Source organism: Eumetopias jubatus, unplaced genomic scaffold, assembly GCF_037043125.1.
Source record: "Eumetopias jubatus isolate StellerSeaLion01/CBP00866 unplaced genomic scaffold, mEumJub1_p1.0 scaffold_9, whole genome shotgun sequence".
NCBI classification, from domain to species: domain Eukaryota; kingdom Metazoa; phylum Chordata; class Mammalia; order Carnivora; family Otariidae; genus Eumetopias; species Eumetopias jubatus.
Window position 1 is genome coordinate 123,170,016 of NW_028274815.1, and position 24,066 is coordinate 123,194,081.

Sequence of the window (24,066 nt, forward strand, 5' to 3'; positions counted from 1 at the left end):
AAGAGGTACAAGCTTTCTGCTCTGGCTCTTTAAAGACCACTGCAATTCTCCTGCAGAGGAGCAATGCAGCTCTGGAGAAGTATGGCATTGTGGGCCTTCAGTAGATCCTGAAATCGCCAGGGGAGTAGAGTTTTAATTATTCTCTCGCAAAGTCCCCATATGTACCTATTGCCCATCCATCCACATGTTCCTGATTCTCAGTTTAGAAAATAAGATCTAACCAACTACCCTTTGAGGGGGAGCTTATGTCCCAGAGGGTGTCTCTAGAATCTCACAAGCCCATGGATGGCAGAGCAATTGCTTCAACCCCTCCCTTGTCTAGAGGTCAAAAGCTGGAGGGGAGCCACGGAGCACCATCACAGTAGGTGAGGAAGGTCTCCCCCTAAGTTTCCTTCCCTCTACTGGCTGCTCTTTTAAGCTGGACACAGCAAACGCTCAGCTGTCCTGCTTGCAGTCTGGAGCTCTAGTGCTCTCCTATTCATGATGTTCTTCCTTCTGGATTATCTGTTTCCTTCAGTGGGAAAGTCTGCCAAAGCCTGTGATTTGTGCCACTTTTGTTTGCAGGCCATCAATTCCCCTTGCCTCACAAAGAGTATTTTATCTCTTTCTGTCCAGTAGCCTGAGTTCCTGAGAGCGAACAAGTGAGGGATACGCCAGCCTCTCATGACTTATGTGGAATCAGAGTGAGTTCTTACCACGGTGAGTCCTTAATGCTTCCATCTTCTCCCTCCTGTATCATCTTCCGTCTTCTGCCTACACACTGAGCTGGCTTTTTTTCAAAATACTGGAAGTCACGCGTGATAGGTCTTCATGTATATTTTGTCAAATAACCGTAGATATTCTCCTCCTTCTCTCTCTCCCCACCCCTCAGCTCTTCCTCTTCCCCTATACACGCGTGCACTTTCCTCTGAATGAGTGTGCATGCGTGTATATAGTCACATATGTATAGATGCACTTGGGTCATCGTCGTTGTTCATGGCTTATGCCTCTGATTATATGGGTACTTATATTTGTAACTGTCATCTCTGAGGAAGCATCCTATGTAACGATACGGGCTGTCAATAAATGCAGGGAACAACAATTTTCCAATTTTGGTGTGTTTATATGGAGAGAATGGCTGTTAAAAATATCCATTCTATAACAAAAAGATAAACCTGATTTCTAGCCATTCAACCTTGTAATAGGTTAAATGATAACAAACCATTCATTGATTTTTTTTTTTTTAAAGAGTAATAAACAGAAACATGTACCAATTGAAAGGGCCAGGCAATTCAATTATAATTAGGAAAACAAAAAGTGATGAGCCTGAACAATGCTGCCTTGGTTTGGGGGATAAGTATTGAAAATGCCAACTACATAACAATGCACTGTTTGTTTTCTCATTATTAAAGGCACCGACACTATCACCTCATTTGTGAAAGCCAAACCCAGTTGAAAGGAATACAAAGCTCAGAAGATTGGTTTGATAGACATACCTAAAAAATACCCACATAAACACAGACCCAAATATAATGAAAATATATAGCAGAAGAATATTTGAGTAAATTTATATTCACCACTCTACTGATTAATGTACCAGCCCATTCATCCATTCATCTGTCCGTCTGTCCGTTCATCCGTCCGTCCATCCATCCATCCATCCATTCACTGATTCAACAAATATGTTTTGAGCTCTTACTATGCTGTAGGAACTGTGTTATTAATATATACCTGCAGTATATATTAATACCTAGGTGCAAATGACTCCAGTGAAAATAACAGTTCTTTTTTATTTCTAGTAATTACTGGCTCAACTTTCCCTGTGTGGCTAGGAGGAGAAATACTTAAACAGCTGAAGACAGACGACGACATGCCAACATACCTTTTGTAGCCAGGCGAACGCAGTTGATTTTGGTCTCCTGTGAACAACAAAAGTGAGGTTCCAGTTAATTAGTTGCAGGTTTGGTTTGTTATATAAAGAAAAAAATATACATATGTATTTTTAATTATAATTTTAAATCTGTCCTTTCCATTTCTTCCCCCACTGGAATCACCTTTTAATTCTATTTCTTCTTTTCTTTTCAGGCTAGGTACATACTTGGTTCCTTTCACTTCCTGGCTCCCATGACCTCATAAACTTCTTCCCCAGACAGAACCACTTATAAACATATCAGATACTGCTACTGCGTAGCACAGGACAACTTTAACAATGACACTAAGTGAGTACACTGTGGCATGAGTTAGTAGATGGCACCAGGACCATCTTTGGGAAACTATAAATAAATAATGCATCTATCGGCACAGGCTGAAACAGACCCTTGGCAATAGCTCAGCCAATAGGAACGTGTAAGAATCAAACTACAAAGTTCATGTTCAAAAAGTCACTTTGGTCCCGAGATTTTTGGTGAACCTCACGGTTTTCATGGCTAATGTTGTGTGTGTGTGCTCGTGTGGCAATCGAATCTTTGCTGGGTAAACTAATTATTGTTGGCTGTTCCCCAAGTGGACAAAATCCATAAACCTGTGATGTTACTGGGCATGCAGTTGAGTTACAGAAGACTGTGTTTAGAAGGAGAATCATTTTAGCCTGCTTTATTCGGATCATCTCCCAGGAGGCCCTAGAACCAGTTAAAAATTCCAGTTTACTAAGCTATACCTCCAGCAACAGTCTGAATGTAGTGTAGCAATGAAAATAAAAGGCAAAGAATGCAAGTGTGTGAGTCTCAAGAATCAAACGTGTGTCCTGCTACTGCTGCGTCACAAGAAATCACGGTTTCTTGAAGGCACTTGTGTTAGTCAGGTCTTTGAGGGTTCTTGGACCCAATTCTGTTGTGTGTGTGGTGTGGGGGGAAGGTGGGGGGTGGTTCCTCCCCTTCTACAACACCAAGCAATCTTCAGATACTGGCAGGGTTTCTGAGAAATCAACTCAGTTCTGACACAGTCTACCTGGAGATGGCATCAGATTCCACAGGTTAAGGGTTCAGTTCTACAAGACTGTCACCTACCCCCTACTTCAGATGCCAGGTGCAAGCCTCAGGCTGTTGTTACCTGTGCTTCTGACCTACCAGCTATAGATTGAAGGTTCCAATGACCTCCTCCTTAGGTTTGATTAATTTGTTAGAGCAGCTCACAGAACTCAAAGAAACATGTTAGTAGATGACCAGTTTATTGTAAAAGGATGTAACTAAGGAGCAGTCAGATAGAAGAGATGTATAGGGTGAGGTATGTGGGGAAGGGCGCAGAACCTCCATGCCTTTTCAAGAAGTGCTACTCTCCCAATCTTCATGTGATCACCTACCCAGAAGCTCTCTAAACCCAGTCCTTCTGGCTTTTTATGGGGGCTTCACTGCATAGTCATTATTGACTTAGTCATTGGTTACTGGCTGATTCAACCTCTAGCCCCTCACCTCTCCCCAGAGGTCCAGTGGGCTAGGGGTAGGGTGGGACTGTGGGGCTATGGGACTGAATGTTCTAACCCTCTAATCAGAAGTTGATCCTCCTGGCAACCAGCTCCCTCCTTGGGTGGGGTCCAAAAGTCACCCTCATTAACATAACAAAAGACACCTTGATCACCATTGACACTTAGGAAATTCCAAGGACTGAGGAAACTGTGAGCTAGAAACCAGGGACAAAGACCAAATACACATGAGAAATATTTTTTGTCATTCAGAAATCACAATCTAAGCAATCACAATATTGCATCAGGGTTATGCAGAAGTATAAAACCCATGAACTTCAGTGGCTAAAAACACTAAAGGTGTATTTCCCACTTAAACCAACATGTCCAATGTAGGTGCATGACTAGGTCTGAAGTGGGGTTGTGGTGGTGGTTGGGGGATACTGCAGTCACTGTAGGTTCTCAGAGACCAAAGCTGGTACATTTATTTTTTAATTTTTAAATTAAGACAAATTTTATTTAAATTCAATTTAGTTAACATATAGTATATTATTAGTTTCAGGGATAGAATTTAGTGATTCATCAGTTGCATAAACACCCAGTACTCATTATACCAAGTGCCCTCCTTAATGCCCATCACCCATTTACCCCATTTCCCCACCCACTTCCCCTCCAGCACCCTCAGTTTGTTTCCTATAGTTAAGAGTCTCTTATGGTTTTTATCTTATTTTATTTCTCTTTCCCTTCCCCTCTGTTCATCTGTTGTGTTTCTTAAATTCCACAACAGTGAAATCATGTGGTATTGGTCTTTCTCTGACTGACTTATTTCACTGAGCATAATACCCTATAGTTCCATCCACATCATTGCAAATGGCAAGACTTCATTTTTTTTTTTTTTTTTTTTGCAGTAAAAACAGTTTTTTTTTTTAATTTTTTTTATTGTTATGTTAATCACCATATATTACATCATTAGTTTTTGGTGCAGTGTTCCATGATTCATTGTTTGTTCATAACACCCAGTGCTCCATGCAGAACGTGCCCTCCTCAATACCCATCACCAGGCTAACCCATCCCCCTACCCCCCTCCCCTCTAGAACCCTCAGTTTGTTTTTCAGAGTCCATCATCTCTCATGGTTCGTCTCCCCCTCTGACATACCCCTTTTCTTCCTCTCCTGTTATCTTCTTCTTTTTCTTTTTTCTTAAAATATGTTGCGTTGTTTCAGAAGTACAGAACTGTGATTCAACAGTCTTGCACAATTCACAGCGCTCACCGTAGCACATACCCTCCCCAATGTCTATCACCCAGCCACCCCATCCCTCCCACCCCCAACCACTCCAGTAACACTCAGTTTCTTTCCTGAGATTAAGAATTCCTCATATCAGTGAGGTCATGTGATACATGTCTTTCTCTGATTGACTTATTTCACTCAGCATAACACCCTCCAGTTCCATCCACGTCGTTGCAAATGGCAAGATCTCATTCCTTTTGATGGCTGCATAATATTCCATTGTGTATATATACCACAGCTTCTTTATCCATTCATCTGTCGATGGGCATCTTGGCTCTTTCCACAGTTTGGCTATTGTGGACATTGCTGCTATAAACATTGGGGTACACGTACCCCTTCGGGTCCCTACATTTGTATCTTTGTGGTAAATACCCAGTAGTGCAATTGCTGGATCGAACGGTAGCTCTAATTTCAACTGTTTGAGGAACCTCCATACTGTTTTCCAGAGGGGTTGCACCAGCTTGCATTCCCACCAACAGTGTAGGAGGGTTCCCCTTTCTCCACATCCCCGCCAACATCTGTCGTTCCCTGACTTGTTAATTTTAGCCATTCTGACGGGTGTGAGGTGGTATCTCATGGAGGTTTTGATTTGGATTTCCCTGATGCCGAGCGATGTTGAGCACTTTTTCATGTGCCTGTTGGCCATTTGGATGTCTTCTTTGGAGAAATGTCTGTTCATGTCTTCTGCCCATTTCTTGATTGGATTATTTGTTCTTTGGGTGTTGAGTTTGATAAGTTCTTTATAGATTTTGGATACTAGCCCTTTATCTGATATGTCATTTGCAAATATTTTCTCCCATTCTGTCGGTTGTCTTTTGGTTTTGTGGACTGTTTCTTTTGCTGTGCAAAAGCTTTTTATCTTGATGAAATCCCAATAGTTCATTTTTGCCCTGGCTTCCCGTGCCTTTGGCGATGTTTCTAGGAAGAAGTTGCTGCGGCTAAGGTCGAAAAGGTTGCTACCTGTGTTCTCCTTTAGGATTTGGATGGACTCCTGTCTCACATTTAGGTCTTTCAACCATTTGGAGTCTATTTTTGTGTGTGGTGTAAGGAAATGGTCCAGTTTCATTCTTCTGCATGTGGCTGTCCAATTTTCCCAACACCATTTGTTGAAGAGACTGTCTCTTTTCCATTGGACATTCTTTCCTGCTTTGTCAAAGATAAGTTGACCATAGAGTTGAGGGTCCATTTCTGGGCTCTCGATTCTGTTCCATTGATCGATGTGTCTGTTTTTGTGCCAGTACCATACTGTCTTGATGATGACAGCTTTGTAATAGAGCTGGAAGTCCGGAATTGTGATGCCGCCAGCTTTGCTTTTCTTTTTCAGTATTCCTCTGGCTATTCTGGGTCTCTTCTGGTTCCATACAAATTTTAGGATTATTTGTTCCATTTCTTTGAAAAAAGTGGATGGTATTTTGATGGGGATTGCATTGAATGTGTAGATTGCTCTAGGTAGCATTGACATCTTCACAATGTTGATTCTCCCAATCCATGAGCATGGAACGTTTTTCCATTTCTTTGTGTCTTCTTCAATTTCTTTCATGAGTATTTTATAGTTTTCTGAGTACAGATCCTTTGCCTCTTTGGTTAGATTTATTCCTAGGTATCTAATGGTTTTGGGTGCAATTGTAAATGGGATCGACTCTTTGATTTGTCTCTCTTCTGTCTTGTTGTTGGTGTATAGGAATGCCACTGATTTCTGTGCATTGATTTTATATCCTGCTACTTTACTGAATTCCTGTATGAGTTCTAGCAGTTTTGGGGTGGAGTCTTTTGGGTTTTCCACATACAGTATCATATCATCTGCAAAGAGTGAGAGTTTGACTTCCTCTTTGCCGATTTGGATGCCTTTGATTTCTTTTTGTTGTCTAATTGCTGTGGCTAGGACTTCTAATACTATGTTGAATAGCAGTGGTGAGAGTGGACATCCCTGCCGCGTTCCTGACCTTAGGGGAAAAGCTCTCAGCCTTTCCCCGTTGAGGATGATATTCGCTGTAGGTTTTTCATAGATGGCTTTTATGATATTGAGGTATGTACCCTCTATCCCTATACCCTGAAGAGTTTTGATCAAGAAAGGATGCTGTACTTTGTCAAATGCTTTTTCTGCATCTATTGAGAGGATCATATGATTCTTGTTCTTTCTTTTGTTAATGTATTGTATCACGTTGATTGATTTGCGGATGTTGAACCAGCCTTGCAGCCCAGGGATAAATCCCACTTGGTCGTGGTGAATAATCCTTTTAATGTACTGTTGGATCCTATTGGCTAGTATTTTGGTGAGAATTTTTGCATCCATGTTCATCAAGGATATTGGTCTGTAATTCTCTTTTTTGATGGGGTCTTTGTCTGGTTTTGGGATCAAGGTAATGCTGGCCTCATAAAATGAGTTTGGAAGTTTCCCTTCCATTTCTATTTTTTGGAACAGTTTCAGGAGAATAGGTATTAATTCTTCTTGAAATGTCTGATAGAATTCCCCTGGGAAGCCATCTGGCCCTGGGCTTTTGTTTCTTGGGAGATTTTTGATGACTGTTTCAATTTCCTTAGTGGTTATAGGTCTGTTCAGGTTTTCTATTTCTTCCTGGTTCAATTTTGGTAGTTGACACATCTCTAGGAATGCACCCATTTCTTCCAGGTTATCTAATTTGCTGGCATAGAGTTGCTCATAATATGTTCTTATAATTGTTTGTATTTCTTTGGTGTTGGTTGTGATCTCTCCTCTTTCATTCATGATTTTGTGGATTTGGGTCATTTCTCTTTTCTTTTTGATAAGTCTGGCCAGGGGTTTATCAATCTTGTTAATTCTTTCAAAGAACCAGCTCCTAGTTTCGTTGATCTGTTCTACTGTTCTTTTGGTTTCTAGTTCATTGATTTCTGCTCTGATCTTTATGATTTCTCTTCTCCTGCTGGGTTTAGGCTTTATTTGCTGTTCTTTCTCCAGCTCCTTTAGGTGTAGGGTTAGGTTGTGTATTTGAGACCTTTCTTGTTTCTTGAGAAAGGCTTGTATCGCTATATACTTTCCTCTCAGGACTGCCTTTGCTGTATCCCAAAGATTTTGAACAGTTGTGTTTTCATTTTCATTGGTTTCCATGAATTTTTTTAATTCTTCTTTAATTTCTTGGTTGACCCATTCATTCTTTAGTAGGATGCTCTTTAGCCTCCATGTATTTGAGTTCTTTCCGACTTTCCTCTTGTGGTTGAGTTCTAGTTTCAAAGCATTGTGGTCTGAAAATATGCAGGGAATGATCCCAATCTTTTGGTACCGATTGAGACCTGATTTGTGACCTAGGATGTGATCAATTCTGGAGAATGTTCCATGGGCACTAGAGAAGAATGTGTATTCCTTTGCTTTGGGATGGAATGTTCTGAATATGTCTGTGAAGTCCATTTGGTCCAGTGTGTCATTTAAAGTCTTTATTTCCTTGTTGATCTTTTGCTTAGATGATCTGTCCATTTCAGTCAGAGGGGTGTTAAAGTCCCCCACTATTATTGTATTGTTGTCAATGTGTTTCTTTGCTTTTGTTATTAATTGCCTTATATAATTGGCTGCTCCCATGTTCGGGGCATAGATATTTACAATTGTTAGATCTTCTTGTTGGATAGACCCTTTCAGTAGGATATAGTGTCCTTCCTCATCTCTTATTACAGTCTTTGTTTTAAAATCTAGTTTGTCTGATATAAGGATTGCCACCCCAGCTTTCTTTTGGTGTCCATTAGCATGGTAAATGGTTTTCCACCCCCTCACTTTCAATCTGGGGGTGTCTTTGGGTCTAAAATGAGTCTCTTGCAGACAGCATATGGATGGGTCTTGTTTTTTAATCCAATCTGATAGCCTGTGTCTTTTGATTGGGGCATTTAGCCCATTTACATTCAGGGTAACTATTGAAAGGTATGAATTTAGTGCCATTGTATTACCTGTAAGGTGACTGTTAACTGTCTGTTGTCTGTGTTCGTTTCTGCTCTTTGCTGCTTTTAGGTTCTCTCTTTGCTTAGAGGACCCCTCTCAATATTTCTTGGAGGGCTGGTTTCGTGTTTGCAAATTCCTTTAGTTTTTGTTTGTTCTGGAAGCTTTTTATCTCTCCTTCTATTTTCAATGATAGCCTAGCTGGATATAGTATTCTTGGCTGCATATTTTTCTCGTTTAGTGCTCTGAAGATATCTTGCCAGTCCTTTCTGGCCTGCCAGGTCTCTGTGGATAGGTCTGTTCCCAATCTAATGTTTCTACCATTGTAGGTTACATATCTCTTCTCCCGAGCTGCTTTCAGGATTTTCTCTTTGTCTCTGAGACTCGTAAGTTTTACTATTAGATGTCGGGGTGTTGACCTATTATTATTGATTTTGAGAGGGGTTCTCTGTGCCTCCTGGATTTTAATGCCTGTTTCCTTCCTCACATTAGGGAAGTTCTCTGCTATAATTTGCTCCAATATACCTTCTGCCCCTCTCTCTCTCTCTTCTTCTTCTGGGATCCCAATTATTCTAATGTTGTTTCGTCTTATCATATCACTTATCTCTCGAATTCTGCCCTCGTGATCCTGTAGTTGTTTCTCTCTCTTTTTCTCAGCCTCTTTATTTTCCATCATTTGGTCTTCTATATCGCTGATTCTCTCTTCTGCCTCATTTATCCTAGCATTTAGTGCCCCCATTTTTGATTGCACCTCATCAATAGCCTTTTTGATTTCGATTTGGTTAGATTTTAGTTCTTTTATTTCTCCAGAAAGGGTTTCTCTAATAACTTCCACGCTTTTTTCAAGCCCAGCTAGTATCTTTAAAGTCATGATTCTGAACTCTAGGTCCGACATTGTACTAATGTCTGTATTGAGTAGGTCCCTGGCTGACGGTACTACCTCTTGTTCTTTTTGCTGAGGTGATTTCTTTCGTCTTGTCATTTTGTCCAGAGGAGAATAGATGAATGAGAGAACAAAATGCTAACAGGTTTACAACGTCCCCAGCAAATATACTGTATACAAATCAGAAAAGACCTGAAACCAGGGGAAAAGAAAGGGAAAGAAAGAAAAAAGAAAGAGAAAAAGAAAAAAAAAAGATAAAAACAAAAACAAAACAATACAAAAAAGGCAGAATATGATCAAATATGATCAGGCTAGTGCATAGATCAGTGCCACACACTAGATTTTGGGCGTATTTTGGTCTGTTAGAAAAAGGTGCCTCCTAAAATTTTAAAGGAAGAAAGACATATATGTACAAAATAAGGGTTGATACAATGAAGGGATGGAAGATGACTGTAAAGATGAAAATTATAAAAGATTTTATAAAAGGACTTGGTAAGATAAGTTGTTTGAAAAAAGAAAGAAGATTTAAGAAAAAAAAAGGAAAAAGGGAGAGAATGTGATCAGGCAGGAGACTAGAACAAAGCCATACACTAGTGATTTAGGGTATATTTTGACCTGTTAGAAGAAACTGTACCTCAAAATTTTAAAGAGAGAACAACTTATATATATATGCCAAAAATAAGGGTAACTACTATGAAGGGATAAAATATGACTCTAAAAATGAAAAATAAAAAATGTTTTTTTTTTTTTTAAAAAGGGATTTATAAGATGTTGGTTGAAAAAGGGAAAAAGAAAAATAAAAAAAAACAGTCAACAAAAATTAACTTTGATGAAATAATGAATCATGGTAAAAAAAAAAAAAAAAGCCATGAATCTATGTGAAGTATTCCCCTAGCGCTGGAGTTCTCCTATTCTCCTTGATCGATCAACTTGGTCTTGGCTTGCTGGCTGTTTGTGCTGATCTTCTGGGGGAGGGGCCTGTGCTGTGGTTTCCAAATGTCTTTGCCGGAGGCGGAATTGCCCCGCCCTTGTCGGTCCGGGCTAAGGAAGCTGCTCCGGTTTGCTCTCAGGAGCTTTTGTTCCCTGCACGCTCTCGGTACAGCTTTGGAGGACCAGGGCAGAAATGGTGGCCTCCCAATCTCCACTCGGAGGAGCCGAGAACTCGGGGCCCCGCTCCTCAGTGCGCCCCCAGAGAAAAGCAGTCACTTCCGTGTCCCCGGTCTCCGGCCGCACTCCGTGCTCACCCGGCCTGTGATCGAGCGTTGCTATCTCTGGCACCCGACCCCGCGCGGAGTCTCCAAACCCAGCAGATCCCTGCAGTGCGTTCCCGCACCGCTCCTCCCCGGGAAGGAAGGGGAGTCTCCCCGGATCTGCTGCTTGTTGGGTCCCTGCTGGGGGAGCCGTGCCCCGACTGGGCCGCAGATCACAGTTTATGGCAACCCCGAGCTGAGAGCCCGCGACTCTGCTCCGTATCTGCAGCCGGCTTCCCCGCTCCGATACCTGGGAGCTCTGGCGCACTCAGGCACCCCCGGTCTCTCTGTGACCCCAAGGGTCCTGAGACCACACTGTCCCGCGAGGGTTCCACCCCCCGCTTAGCCACTGGAGCGACGTCCCTCCGCCGAGCCAACTTCTAAAAGGTCCGATTTTGTGCTCCGCGGTGCTATCACTTGCCAGAAGCGGCCGGCGGAGGCCCCTCCCCCGCCGTCTATCCTCCCAAATATCGCCTCGGATTCACTTCTCCGCACGCCCTACCTTCCAGTAAGTGGTCGCTTCTCTGTTCAGAGAGTTGTTGCTACTCTCCTGTTCGATCTCCTGTTGAGTTCGTAGGTGTTCAGAATGGTTTGATCCCTATTCAGCTGAATTCCTGAGACCAGACGAAATCTAGGTCTCCTACTCCTCCGCCATCTTGCTCCGCCTCAGACTTCATTATTTTTGAAGGCTGAGTACTATTCCATTGTGTGTGTGTGTACGTACACATACACATATATATACACCACATCTTCTTAATCCATTCATCTGTTGAATGAATGTTGGCTATTGTGGACACTGCTGCTATAAATACTGGGGTGCAGGTGCCCCTTCAAATCACTATTTTTGTAACTTTGGGGTAAATACCCAGTAGTGCAATTGCTGGATTGTATGGTAGCTCTATTTTCAACTTTTTGAGGAACCTCCGTACTGTTTTCCAGAGTGGTTGCACCAGCTTGCATTCCCACCGACAGTGTAGGAGGCTTCCCCTTTCTCCGCATCCCCGCCAACATCTGTTATTTCCTGAGTTGTTAATTTTAGCCATTCGGACTGGTGTGGGGTGATATCTCATTATGGTTTTGATTTGTATTTCCCTGATGCTGAGTGATGTTGAGCATTTTTTCATGTGTCTGTTAGCCATTTGTATGTCTTCTTTGGAGAAATGTCTGCTCATGTCTACCTCCATTTTAACACAAGGCTGCACTGTTCACTGAGGCAGGAGAAAAGAATGCTGGAGTTGGAAACTCAGAATCAAATGCTTTGTATCAGAAGCTACAGTTACTTGACTCAAGTTTCATCGACTAAAACCAGTCATATGGCCAGGCCTAACTTAAGTGAGGTGGGGAAATGGAGTCCTCCATGCACCCAGAAGTAGAGAAGAAACTGTAATATCTATAGCAGAGTCTATTTTCTCTAGGCACACCTCTGAATGCTAGAAACTGTCTCTTGAAGTATGACTCCCCAGTGGTCTTGATTCTGTTCCTCACACCACAGAAAGTCTTCCCTTGCTTGTGTACAAAAGATGTCTGGATGATGGTTCTCATTTCTATTAATGTTCCTCAACCATTCCTCAGATGATAAGAGTAGAGTTCAAGTCCTTTGAACCAATATTGCTACTCATCCTGGAACATCTTGCAGTTTTGTCCCTCTTATTGAGAAGGAAGTAGAATAGGAAGCAGCAGTCTACATGTGGTCTTGTCAATATATGATTACCTAGATTATCACTATTTTCTATTTTCCTTAGTTATACTGGGCTTCTATTAACATAGCCAACATCTCAGTTTTTCATTGATCACAATGAATGTGCCATCAACCTTCCCCCCACCAAAAAAAAAAAAAAAAAAAAAATCTGCCTGCTTCTACATACATAAATGTGGTTGTATTTCTGGAATCCAAGTACAGAGTCATATACTGATTTCCCCTATTGACTTCTATCTTCTTTGATCTGGTTGCTACAGCCTGTCATCATATTCTCCACCATACCTAAGTTTTTGGACATATTTTTCTATAATTTTATCCAGATCATTAATATAGGTGGTAACCTGGAGAATGCCATTGATAAAGATTTGTGACATGTACTAGAATCCGCCTTCCAGGTTGGCATTCATTGCTCATCAGAAGTTTTGGATGGTTATCTAACTACTTATTTCCTCAACTGCTTATGCACTTGGATCCTCCTGCTGTGTTTTCCCACCAAAATAGCTTGAGGATAGGGTCAGACTCACTTCAGATACTCAGACTCTGTCTACTTCATTTCCCCACTCTATCGGTCTAAGAACTCTCTCAAAGAAAGAAGGTTGGGTTGACATGACTTGTTCTTTAGGCCAAGTGTTTCCCTTCCTTTCTTTTTGTTAATGCTGAAAGTGCTCTTTTTTAAAATAAACAATTACTTTATTAAACAACTGGAAAATGCAGAAATGTTAAAAGAATATCACACACTATGATTCAAATATATGAAGTATTCATTTGAGGTGTTCATGATATTTCAAGTATGCTTTTCAAGAAAAAGGTTTTTTTAAAAGAGTATATCCAGAAGAAAGAAGGAAAAATTATGAATAAAAAACAGAAAAATAAAGTGGAACTTTCTAAATGTGATGCCAAAAAGCTTCAGTCACAAATGAGGTAAAACCTGAAAATGATGATAAAAGTGAGCCAATGAATTTTTTTATTTTCATGTTTGGAGAAAGAGCAGATGTCCAGCTCCTGTTGGCATCCATTTCTGTTCTCTGGCTTAAAGGGTCAGTGAGCTGAAGCCTGAGATGGTTACAGAGAGTATGAGCTCCTGAGGACTGAAGGCTGCATCTGCACATGGCTGTGCAGCACCAAAACAACCATCACCGAGAAACTGTGGCGAGTGGAGCTATGCCACTAGGAATGGTCAGAAGGATTGCCAACTTTATATTAATACAACGAAAAAGGATTTTGCAAGAACTGTATTAGGAAACTTGCCAATCACATGCACAATTATTACATACAGGAATGGGCAAGAGTTTGATGAGGATTTCACTGCTGGGGGTAATTTGTAAATATGTATCCAGACATCAAAGAGAGTTGATCTAATCTTTTCACATCTAAGATTCTATTCTCAGGATGCCTCGGTGGCTTAGTTGGTTAAGCAACTGACTTTTGGTTTTGGCTCAGGTGATGATCTCATGTGTTGTGCGATCAAGCCCCACATCAGGCTCCGTACTCAGTGGGGAGTCTGCTTGGGATTCTCTCTCTCTCTCTCCCACTGCCCCTCCCCTGCTTGCATGCATATGCATACACATTCTCTCTCTCTAATAAATAAATAAATCTTTTTTAAAAAACAGGATCTATTCTCAGGGAATAATCTGAAATGTAGACAAAGGTTTATATTCAAAGATGTTGGTTCCAGTGTTCTTTATATAAAAGTGAAAGTGAAGAGCAACATACCTGTATAACCCTACAGACATGGTAAAGAAAGTTGTGGTCTATCCACACAGTGGAATATTATGAAGCTAACAAAAAATGATTGTGAGGGCCACATAACAACATAGAATAGTACACATAAGAAAATATTAAATGGATAAAGCAAAGTACAATTTTAACTACAACTAACATGCAAAGGTAAGCATTTAAAAATAATCCGTGAAGGAAATACACTAAATCATAAGAACTGCTACATGGTTCATTTGAAGTGCAACATGTATAGAGACAAGTATACTAATTTTCACTACAGTTTGCCAATTTTTTTCACAAAGCAAGCACCCACCTATGACCGGCACCCCAAATGAAAACGCCAAACGTTACCAGCACTTCAGAAGTACCCTTCATGCACTCTCTGAGTCATTTCATCCCGGCAATGGTGAACACTAACCTGCTTTCCTTTTTTACTTTAAGATTTTATTTATTCAGGAGAGAGAGAGTGGGGGGCGGGCAGAGGGAGAGAGACAAACAGACTCCCTGCTGAGCATGGAGCCTGACATGGGGCTCAATCCCAGGACCCTGAGATCAAAACCTGAGCCAAAACCAAGAGTCAAACGCCTAATTGAACCACCCAGGTGCCCTGACACTAACCTGCCTTCTGTGGTAGTGTTCTCTCTCTCTTTCTTTTTAGAAGATTTATTTTATTTAGAGAAAGAGAGAAAGAGAAAGAGAGAGAGGGAGGGAGTACACACATGTGGCAGGGAGAGGCAGACAAAGAGGGAGAGAGAAACACAAGCAGACTCCATGCCGAGCATGGAGCCCGATGTGGGGCTCGATCTCACAACCCTGAGATCACACTTGAGCCAAAAGCAAGAGTCAGATGCTTAACTGTGCCATCCAGGTGACCCAGGAATGTTCTCTTTAAAATGTGTTACATTAAAGGAAACCTGGGTAGCTGCAATGGTTTATTCTACTGCCTTCTGTCCCTCATTGGGTCATTTGTAAGAACTTTCTTATTCTGAGAATCATCTTCACTTCCACAAATGCATGCGTGCAAGTGAGCCATTTCCGACAACCACCTCCTCCACCCCACATCTATTAAAAGCTGTTTTCTATAACCTGGAGTGCATGTCTCATTATGCTTAACTCTCCCTGGCTCTCACAAACATGATGTTGACATGTCTGCTTTCTCCCAAGTTCCTGACACCTTTAATCCCATAACCAATTTGTCTTTGTTGGTTAGAATTAGATACAAAATAACAAAGTCCTAAGTCACTCTCTTGACCTTCTGCATGATTGAACTGTTAGCAAGCAAGTCAGGAAGATATTCTGCATCCCAAGTCTGCTAGATATTCTGCATCCAGCATATAGGAAGTTTGACCAGTGCACATATAGCCAAAGTCCCCAATCAGTTCAATAAACAGGAAATGAGTACTTTCTTTGTGTCAAGATTATATAAAGCTTTCTGAAAAGGAGAAACATTTGGTATATTTTTTGTCCTATCTCCATTATTATATCCTACTTTTAGGTCTGTAATATATTCTGGGACAGAACAATAATTTCATTTCCCCATCATCTGAACTTCACTCATATCCCACTTCCCACTCCAGATTTGTGAATCTGGACACAGGTATGTACCACGTTGGGGCAGAATATAATTCCCCTAACTATTGTGATTCTATTGAGACCTACTTCTACTCAAGCTCTGCCAGTGCTGGGCAATATTGAGCAAGTCACCACCACTCTCTATGGCTCAATTTCCCCATCAATCAAATAAAAGAGAAAGGGATGGAGAAGTCCAATTTGGTGAAGTGGGCAGAGTATTCTAAGGCTGCTTCAAGTCCTCAAGGGAGGTCTGGTTTCAGCTACTGGTGGTCCTCCTGCTCTTTCAGTGCTCTGTTCTCTTGACACCATTCCATATCACCATACCCCATCCCACAACACATAGCTTACTTAAAAAAAAAAAAAGCTATCATCTCCCTTACTTCCCAGAATGCCATATGTTTACACCTACTTACCTACTCATGGCCTCCATTTCAAGACTAGATCAAGTATGACTCAACCATCCATCCATCCATCCATCCTTCGCTACCTACTGAAATTAAAGGGTGTCTCTCTAAATCAGAGACTTACAGCATAGTGTCTAAGGCATCAAGGATTTCAGTAATTGCTACTTACTATCCAGATGGGCTTAGGTTAAGTAATACTGCCACCCTGACCAAGAAGCCATAGGTACCTGGGTAGTGCATACAATTCTTATTCGACTGCCCCATTAGACTGCCCTATGTAATAGGATGGGGAATTAGGCCTGACCCCAGTTTTCAAACAATTTCCCCAGTTACCCTAACTCTTGCCTTTGTCTTCTCTAAGACTGAGCCACCCTAGTAAATATGATGTGAGTTAGTTAGCCCTGACACCATAGTCTAGTTTGCTAAGTTGCTTTGGCTCCACCGTTAATATTCCTCTAAGTCTTGGCTGTGGCTCCAACAGCCCACTTAACCCTTTATTCATTTGGTCAACCAAGCAACAGATACTTATTGATATGATCACTATTAATTATATTGATGATTACTGAACGATCACTATGTGCGGGTACTAGCGTTACAGCATAGGCAAAACAGACAGGGTCCATGTCCTCATGGAGCATGTACACATTTTCCAATATTTGTGATAAACTTAGATAACTATTCTCACAAATAAGTATCTAATAAGAAGCTGCAATAAACACTGTGAGGAAGAAGTACTAGGTGCTATGTATGTGTATGAAGATGGCGTGAGGTGTGGATGGGAAGGAAGATGATACGTTGCCTCGAGCAAAGACCATTTAGCCTGTAACCTGGAAGATCAGTAGGAGGTAATTATATGAAGTGTCAAAAAAGTGTGTCCTGGACTCAGGAACAGACATGCAAAGACCTGTAAGTGAGAAAATGCATGGTGTAGTTGAAGGTGTAAAGAAGTCTGGAAGGTTACATCATAATGAAGTATTTGGAGAATGATAAGAGATGAAGCTAGAAACAGAAGCCTGGTAGAGCCTTTTAGACTTGTAGAGTTTCAGTCTATATTTTAAGAACAACAGGAAGCAATCAAAGAGTTATGAGCAGGAACAATAAAGTTTTCAGACTTATATTTTATTAAAATGTAGAGACTGTTATATAGAGAACAGACTTATGGTATAGGAGAAACTAGTCAGTAGGAAGAGTATAGTGGTGTAGTCTAGCCTAGAGATGATGATGGCCAAGACAGTGGCTGCAGAGACCCTGTTTCAACCTACCCCATTCTAGGAAGGCATATTTTGGCTCTGCCTGACCTTAGAGACCCCCCACTACCTCACTACACCCAGTGCTTATGAATCTGTATTGGCTTCTGGTATGGACACCTACTGGGTCCTCAGTCTAGCCTCCCTGCACCCCAATTCTCCTTGACTCTCTTCTAAAAATCCACAAAGTACACCATCTTAGCATAATTAAACTACAGAGAATCTTCAAAACTTCATAATCCTTGTTAGGAAAAAAATAAGCATCACAACTGAATGAAATATCTCTAAGTTTTTCAGCACAAGCTTTTGGGGACAGCAAGGGCCATACAGAAAAGCAACTGAAAGAGAAGAGAGGTAAGCCAGCACAGGGTGCAAGACTGATCTAAAATGATCACTATATGATGGCTAACTGAACATAATAAAAAAAATAAATAAAATGATCACTAGCAAAGCTGAGTTTGTATGTAGGAAAAATCAGAAAACGTGTGAAAATGCTGTAGATTAAGATGATGAATAGATGGAAAGGACTTGAAGGCACAATAATTCAAGGGGCAACCTTAAATAGGTATCACTTATGGGGGAAAATACGGTAAAAAGAGGGGAAAGTGCCCTTGGGAGATTATGAGGAAAAGGAAAAGAGGCAGGAGGAATTTTAAGATCCTATAAGTCAAAAGAGAACAGCAACAATGAGTCCAAGAACACACAACCACCCATCCCCCACATACACAACACTTAGTTATCGGTTGAAAAACTGTACTTCACTATTCTATCAGAATACTGTGTTTTTAAACTAGAAATATTGTAAGCCACCTTAAATCTACAATATGAATAAAAGAAAGGAGCCAAATACAACAACTATATGAAGAAAATGGAGGGGCGCCTGGGTGGCTCAGTCACTTAAGCATCTGCCTTAAGCTCGGGTCATGATCCCAGGGGTCCTGGGATTGAGCCCTACATAGGGCTCCCTGCTCAGCGGGGAGTCTGCTTCTCCCTCTCCCTCTACCTGCTGCTCCCCCTGCTTGTGTTCTCTCTATCAAATAGATAAATAAAATCTTAAAAAAAAGAAAATGGAAAATAAAAATCAAAACAACCTAAGTGATGAAAATCCACCCCCTCAAATAAAACAAAAACAATTGCACACCTGAAGAAAATTATAACCAACACTCCACATATTGCATGGAGCACTGGGTGTTATATGAAAACAATGGATCGTGGATCACTACATCACAAACTAATGATGTATTGTATGGTGACTAACATAATAAAATAAAAAAAAATAAAAAAAATAAAATACTTTCCCTGCTGAAAAAAAAAAAAAACACTCCAAATTGAATTAAACTTCCTCAAACAACTCTGAATTAGAAATGCAAAGATTAAAAACTGAAATGTCTAAAAAAATCAGCACAAAAAGAGAGAGTTGATTGAACTCAGGAAAATAAGAAAAAAGGCCAAAGCACTTCAGAAATTAAGTTTAAATAATAAGGTGTCCGAAGTAAAATTTTAATAAGGGGCACTGAAGAAAGAGAAAAACAACCAAGAGAAGAAAATGAAATAAATACAATAGCCAGGGTCAGTGAAAGGGTGACTTAAAGAGAAGACAGAGAGGATCCAATATATGTATACTTGAAATCCCTGAGAAGACAGACTGAATAATTGAACAGGAAAAGATTTAGAACAATAATCCAAGGAAAATTTCTGGAATTAAAAGAGAACCTGAGCCTACATATTGAAAGGACTCAAAGACCTGAAAGATCTATTCCAAGCTCCTAAAAAAAACAATTCAACTTTTCTTTTCAAAAAGAAAAAGTCCTCAAGGACTCCAGTCAAAGAAGTCAAATAATTCACAAGGGCAAGAGATGTCATGAGATATTGCCAAGGGAACATACAAGGCCAGGAAATATGGGGCAGCATTTTCAAGAAACTCAAAGAAAGAAATTATGAACCAAGGATTTTATAACTAGCCAGGTATGTTTTGAATATCAAAGCTATAGAAAAATAACTTTCAACATTCAATAACTCAATGAATGCCACACTCATGACTCTTTCTTGAGGAATATATCAGAGGATAAGTTTCACTCAACAAAGAGTTGACTGAGGACATTTCACCAAAAGGATTGATGGTAAGCATTTAATATAATTGTAAATCTTAAAACTAAAACAAGGTAGGGACACAGTTGAGAGTAGAACACAGAAATGTTATATTTTCTGACAATGCAGAAGTAATGCAAGAAAAAGTGAAAAAGAGAAAAAATAGAGAAGAGGAAAGTAGGATAAACTCATTGATTGCTCTATAGGAACTAGGTGAAAGTCAGTGGATACCATCAAAAACTGACAAGCCAGTGATGTCTGCAAGATGGCAGAATAAGAATTTCCAGCACTCGTCCTCCTACAGAAATATAATTTTGACAATCACGCCTGGAGAAGAGTACCTTTGTGGGAACTCAGAAGTCCAGCAGAGGGGTCCCAGTACACTACCAGAGCACAAAGTCTGAGAACAAATGCAATGAAGAGGGTAAGAAGAACAGTTCCACTTTACTCATGTCACCCGTCCCCCAGAGTGGCACAGCCCAATGCCAAGAGAGACCCCCTCAGCCCACAATTTCTCTCCTGGGGTTATGTGAGAGCACAGTGAATGCATGGCTTCCCCAGATGGCAAGATGCTGCCCAAAAGGCCCACTCTTTTCTTGTCCCAACCAGAACACTAAGGGGATAGGCACGGCTAAATAGTTTGAGGGACATTAGGAGTAGGGAAAAGAAAAATGTGGTATATATAGGATTATGGACTATTATTGAGCCTTAAAAAAGACAGACATCCTGCCATTTGCAACAGTATGGATGAAGCTGGAGGACGTTATGCAAAGTGAAATAAGCCAGACATAGAAAGACAACTACGGTGTGATCTCACTCATATGTGGAATCTAAAAAAGTTGAAATCATAAAAGCAGAAAGAGGAATGGTGTTTGTAAGGGGCTGGAGAGCAGGGGAGATGTTGGTCCAAGAGTTATGCAGGATTCATAAGTTTTGGAGATCTGTATAATACTGTATTTTATACTTGAAACTTGATTAGAGAGTAGATCTTAAATGTTCTCACCACACACAATGTGAGGTGATGGATATATTCATCAGTTCGAGTGGGGTAATCATTTCACAATGTACATGTGTCTCAAAATATCACATTGTACATCTTAAGTGTATACCAATTTTGTTTGTTGATTACACCTTAACAATTCTGGGAAGAAGTGCTGACAAACCAGATAGGAAAGGCTTGCTATGAAAAGAGGATCAAAGGATTACAAAGATAACTGCCAGAAAAAAAAGTACAAACCTTTCTAAATATCAAAAGATATTTTAGTACAAAAGAGTAAGGAAAACACATGTAAATTGTGATATAAAGAATGGGTGATAGATTTGAGACCAAACGTGTCAGTCACGTCAACAAATGTGAATGGGTTTAACTCACATAATTAAAATGAAAGGGATTTCAAATTATCTCATAAAGCAGGACCCAACTATCTGCTATATATAAAGGTCACACCTAAAACAAAGTGATTCAGAAAGGCAACAATAAAGGAATGGGAGAAATTATGCAAATGAAAAAAAAAAAACCCCAGCAGTAATAGCAATCCTGATATCAAGACAGATGAGAATACAATTTAAAAAGCATTAAATATAACAAAGAACACTTTGTAATGCTTAAACCCACAATTAATGAGAAATATAATAGGTATGAGTATCTATGCACCAAACCCACAATAATCACCTTTATGAAGTAGGAACTCCAAGAGATGCGAGATTAATAGACTATTGTCACTATAAGACAGATCAAGTGGGAAAAAAGGATAGGCACAGACATAGAAAAGCTAAAATAATTAGGCAGACCCCTAGTGGATGTGTATCAAACCCTACAGCCTGATAATAGAAAACTTCTTATGGGTTTATGAAACATTCACAAAAACCAACCATATATTAGCTAATTAAGAAAGCATCACTCTGTTCCATAAAGTAGAATTATTATCAATATTCTATGAGTACAATGTAATAAAATTAGAAATCATTAAGAATATTAAAAAACCAAACAGGTCCTTCTACCTCAAAAGCTCCAAAATAATTTCTTTTGACTCACTCCTGGCTGAACAGGACGTTAAAATATAATGAAAACTCTACATGTCAGAATCTATGAAAAACACTTAGAGCAGCCATAAAATGAAAGAATGAAAAAAATTAAGCTTCCAGCACAAAAATCTAGGAAAGGAACCAAAAAAAAAAATGCACCAAAAAGCATACAAAAGGGAATAATAAAGGCAAAAGAAATTACTGAAGAGAAAAATTGTAGAACAAAGGGAAAGAGAGAGGAAGCACCATTATACAAATAAGAAATGACAAAGGAGAAATAACCACTGAAAATGACAACATTTTTAAAAGTGAAACTATTCTTCAGATGTCTGGAAATAATTTTGAAAAGCTAAATTAAATTGATAAATCCCTAGGAAAAATGGGTCCTATTATAAATAAAAACTTACACCACGGTCCACAGAAGAAACAGAGAAAGATGTCAAGGACTACTCCATAAAAAACACACTGTGCCTAGATGTCTTCACAGGGAACTGCTACCAGACTGTTAAAGAGAAGATGATACTAACATATATTGTTCTACAACATGGAGAATGAAGGAGAACTTGCTCATTTCTTTATGAAACCAGCATAACATTGACACATAAACTTGGTAAAGACAATATCAAAGAAGGGGAAATTATAAACCAATTTTATTTTTGAATGTTTGAGACTTTTAATGTGTCAGTGAGCAGAATTCAACACTGCATTGAGAAAAATAAAATGCCATGGACAAGTGGAATGTATTCTAGAAGTGGAAGGTCGGTTCGATGTGAAGAAATCCATTCATATAATATACATACCGTATTAATAGATCAAAGAAGAAAATTATTATCTCTAATGTAGAAAAAGCATTTGATGCAATTCAACACATTTCTAATTAAAAAAAAACACTCAAGAAAATAGGAATTGATGAAGACTTTCATAATATGATGAAAAAATATTTTAGTCTTAAAATCAGCATCCTACTTAATGGGGAATTAGTAAAGGAACTCCCACTAAGATCAAGATCAAGAGTAGAACGTTCTCTATCTCCATTACTCCTTTACATCATACTGGAAGTATCAGCCAGCACAACTGGATAAAAGAAATCAGTTAGAGGCATACACACTGGAAAATAAACTTTTTTTAAAGATTGATTTATTTATTTTTGAGAGAGAGAGAGAGCACTAAAGACTGAGTGCCTGAACAGGGGGAAGGGCAGAGAGAGAAAGAGACTCCCTGCTGAGCATAGAGCTCCAGGAGGCAGGGCTAGGTATCTCCAACCTGAGATCATGACCTGAGCCAAAACCAGGAGTCCTATGCTTAACTGACTGAGCCACCCAGGTGCCCCTTGAAAACAAACTTTAAAATATTTCTGTTTGCAAGTGACACGATGGTATATCTGGAAATCCTTAGAGAATTCACATTTATGTGAACAGTATCCATATATACAACTGATAGAGGATATCATGCCATTTACAATAACAACAAAGATTAAATACTTGGTAATAAACTTAGCAAGAAGTAGAAAACCTATATGAAGAAAATTTTATACCACCCCTGAAAAACAAGCAGACTCGAACAAATAGAAAGCTATGCTCTGTTCTCAGCTAGGACAATTTAACATCTTAAAGATGTCAGTTCACCCTAATTAATGTATAAATGGAAGGTAATCCCAGTAAAATTACTAATAGGATTTTTATGGAGCTGGACAAGGGACACCAAGACTTACATGAAAAAATGAACATGCAAGAAGTAGAAAATCAGTGAAAGAGAAAATCTGGGCAGGAAGACTGGCCCTATCACATATTAGAACATAAAAACCTCTTTAATTTTAACAATGTGGTACTACTGTATAAACAGGCAAACATGCTGGTAGAACAGAATGTAAAATCCAGAAAAAGACCCAAGAACATATGAAAATTTAAAATATGAGAAAAGGGGCATCTCAAATATTGGGGCAAAAATGGACTTATAAATAAATGATACTAGGACAACTAAATAGGCATTTGGGAAAAAAAGATAAAATTAAATCTGTACTTCACACCATATGCAAAAATAAACACCAAACATCAGAAATCTAAAATGTAAAGAAATGAAAGTATACAAGTACTAGAAGCAAATGTGTGAATTTCTTTATAAACCTGGTGTAAGAGAAGGTTTTTCACTATGACCCAAAGTTTGGATTCAATAAAAGAGAACAAATAGATGCATTTGACTACATATTTTTGGAAGGGTGTGGCAAAAACATAAGCAGAGTTAAAAGATAAATAACAAACTGGGAAAAATTTTAACATGTATCACAGATAAAGAATTAATATCCCTTACACATAAATAGGCCTTAGAAATTGAGGGGGGACGGTAAAAAGCCTGATAGAAAACCAGGCAAAAGACATAAGGAGAAGGAGTGCTTGGTTGGCTCCACTGCTGGAGTACGCAATTCTTGATCTCAAGGTCATGATTTCAAGCCCCATGATGGGAGCAGAGTTCACTTTAAAAATAAGATATAAGGAAGTAATTAAGAAATTAAAATGTCTCCTAAATATATGAAAATATATTTTAAAATATATGTTAACCTCAATTATAAGAGAAAGGAAATTAAAACTATATTGAGATTGAGGTATAATTGACATACAA

At 39.5% G+C, this 24,066-nt stretch overlaps 1 protein-coding gene across 1 annotated transcript in view; it reads right to left on the reverse strand.

The window, feature by feature from the left end:
* PTPRT (protein tyrosine phosphatase receptor type T) overlaps positions 1-24,066 on the reverse strand; it is an 856,863-nt gene that overhangs the window by 224,129 nt on the left and 608,668 nt on the right. The window contains exon 13 of the mRNA XM_088026646.1: positions 1,862-1,898. Coding sequence (XP_087882772.1) covers positions 1,862-1,898 — 37 coding nt within the window. The remainder of the gene's footprint in view (positions 1-1,861; positions 1,899-24,066) is intronic.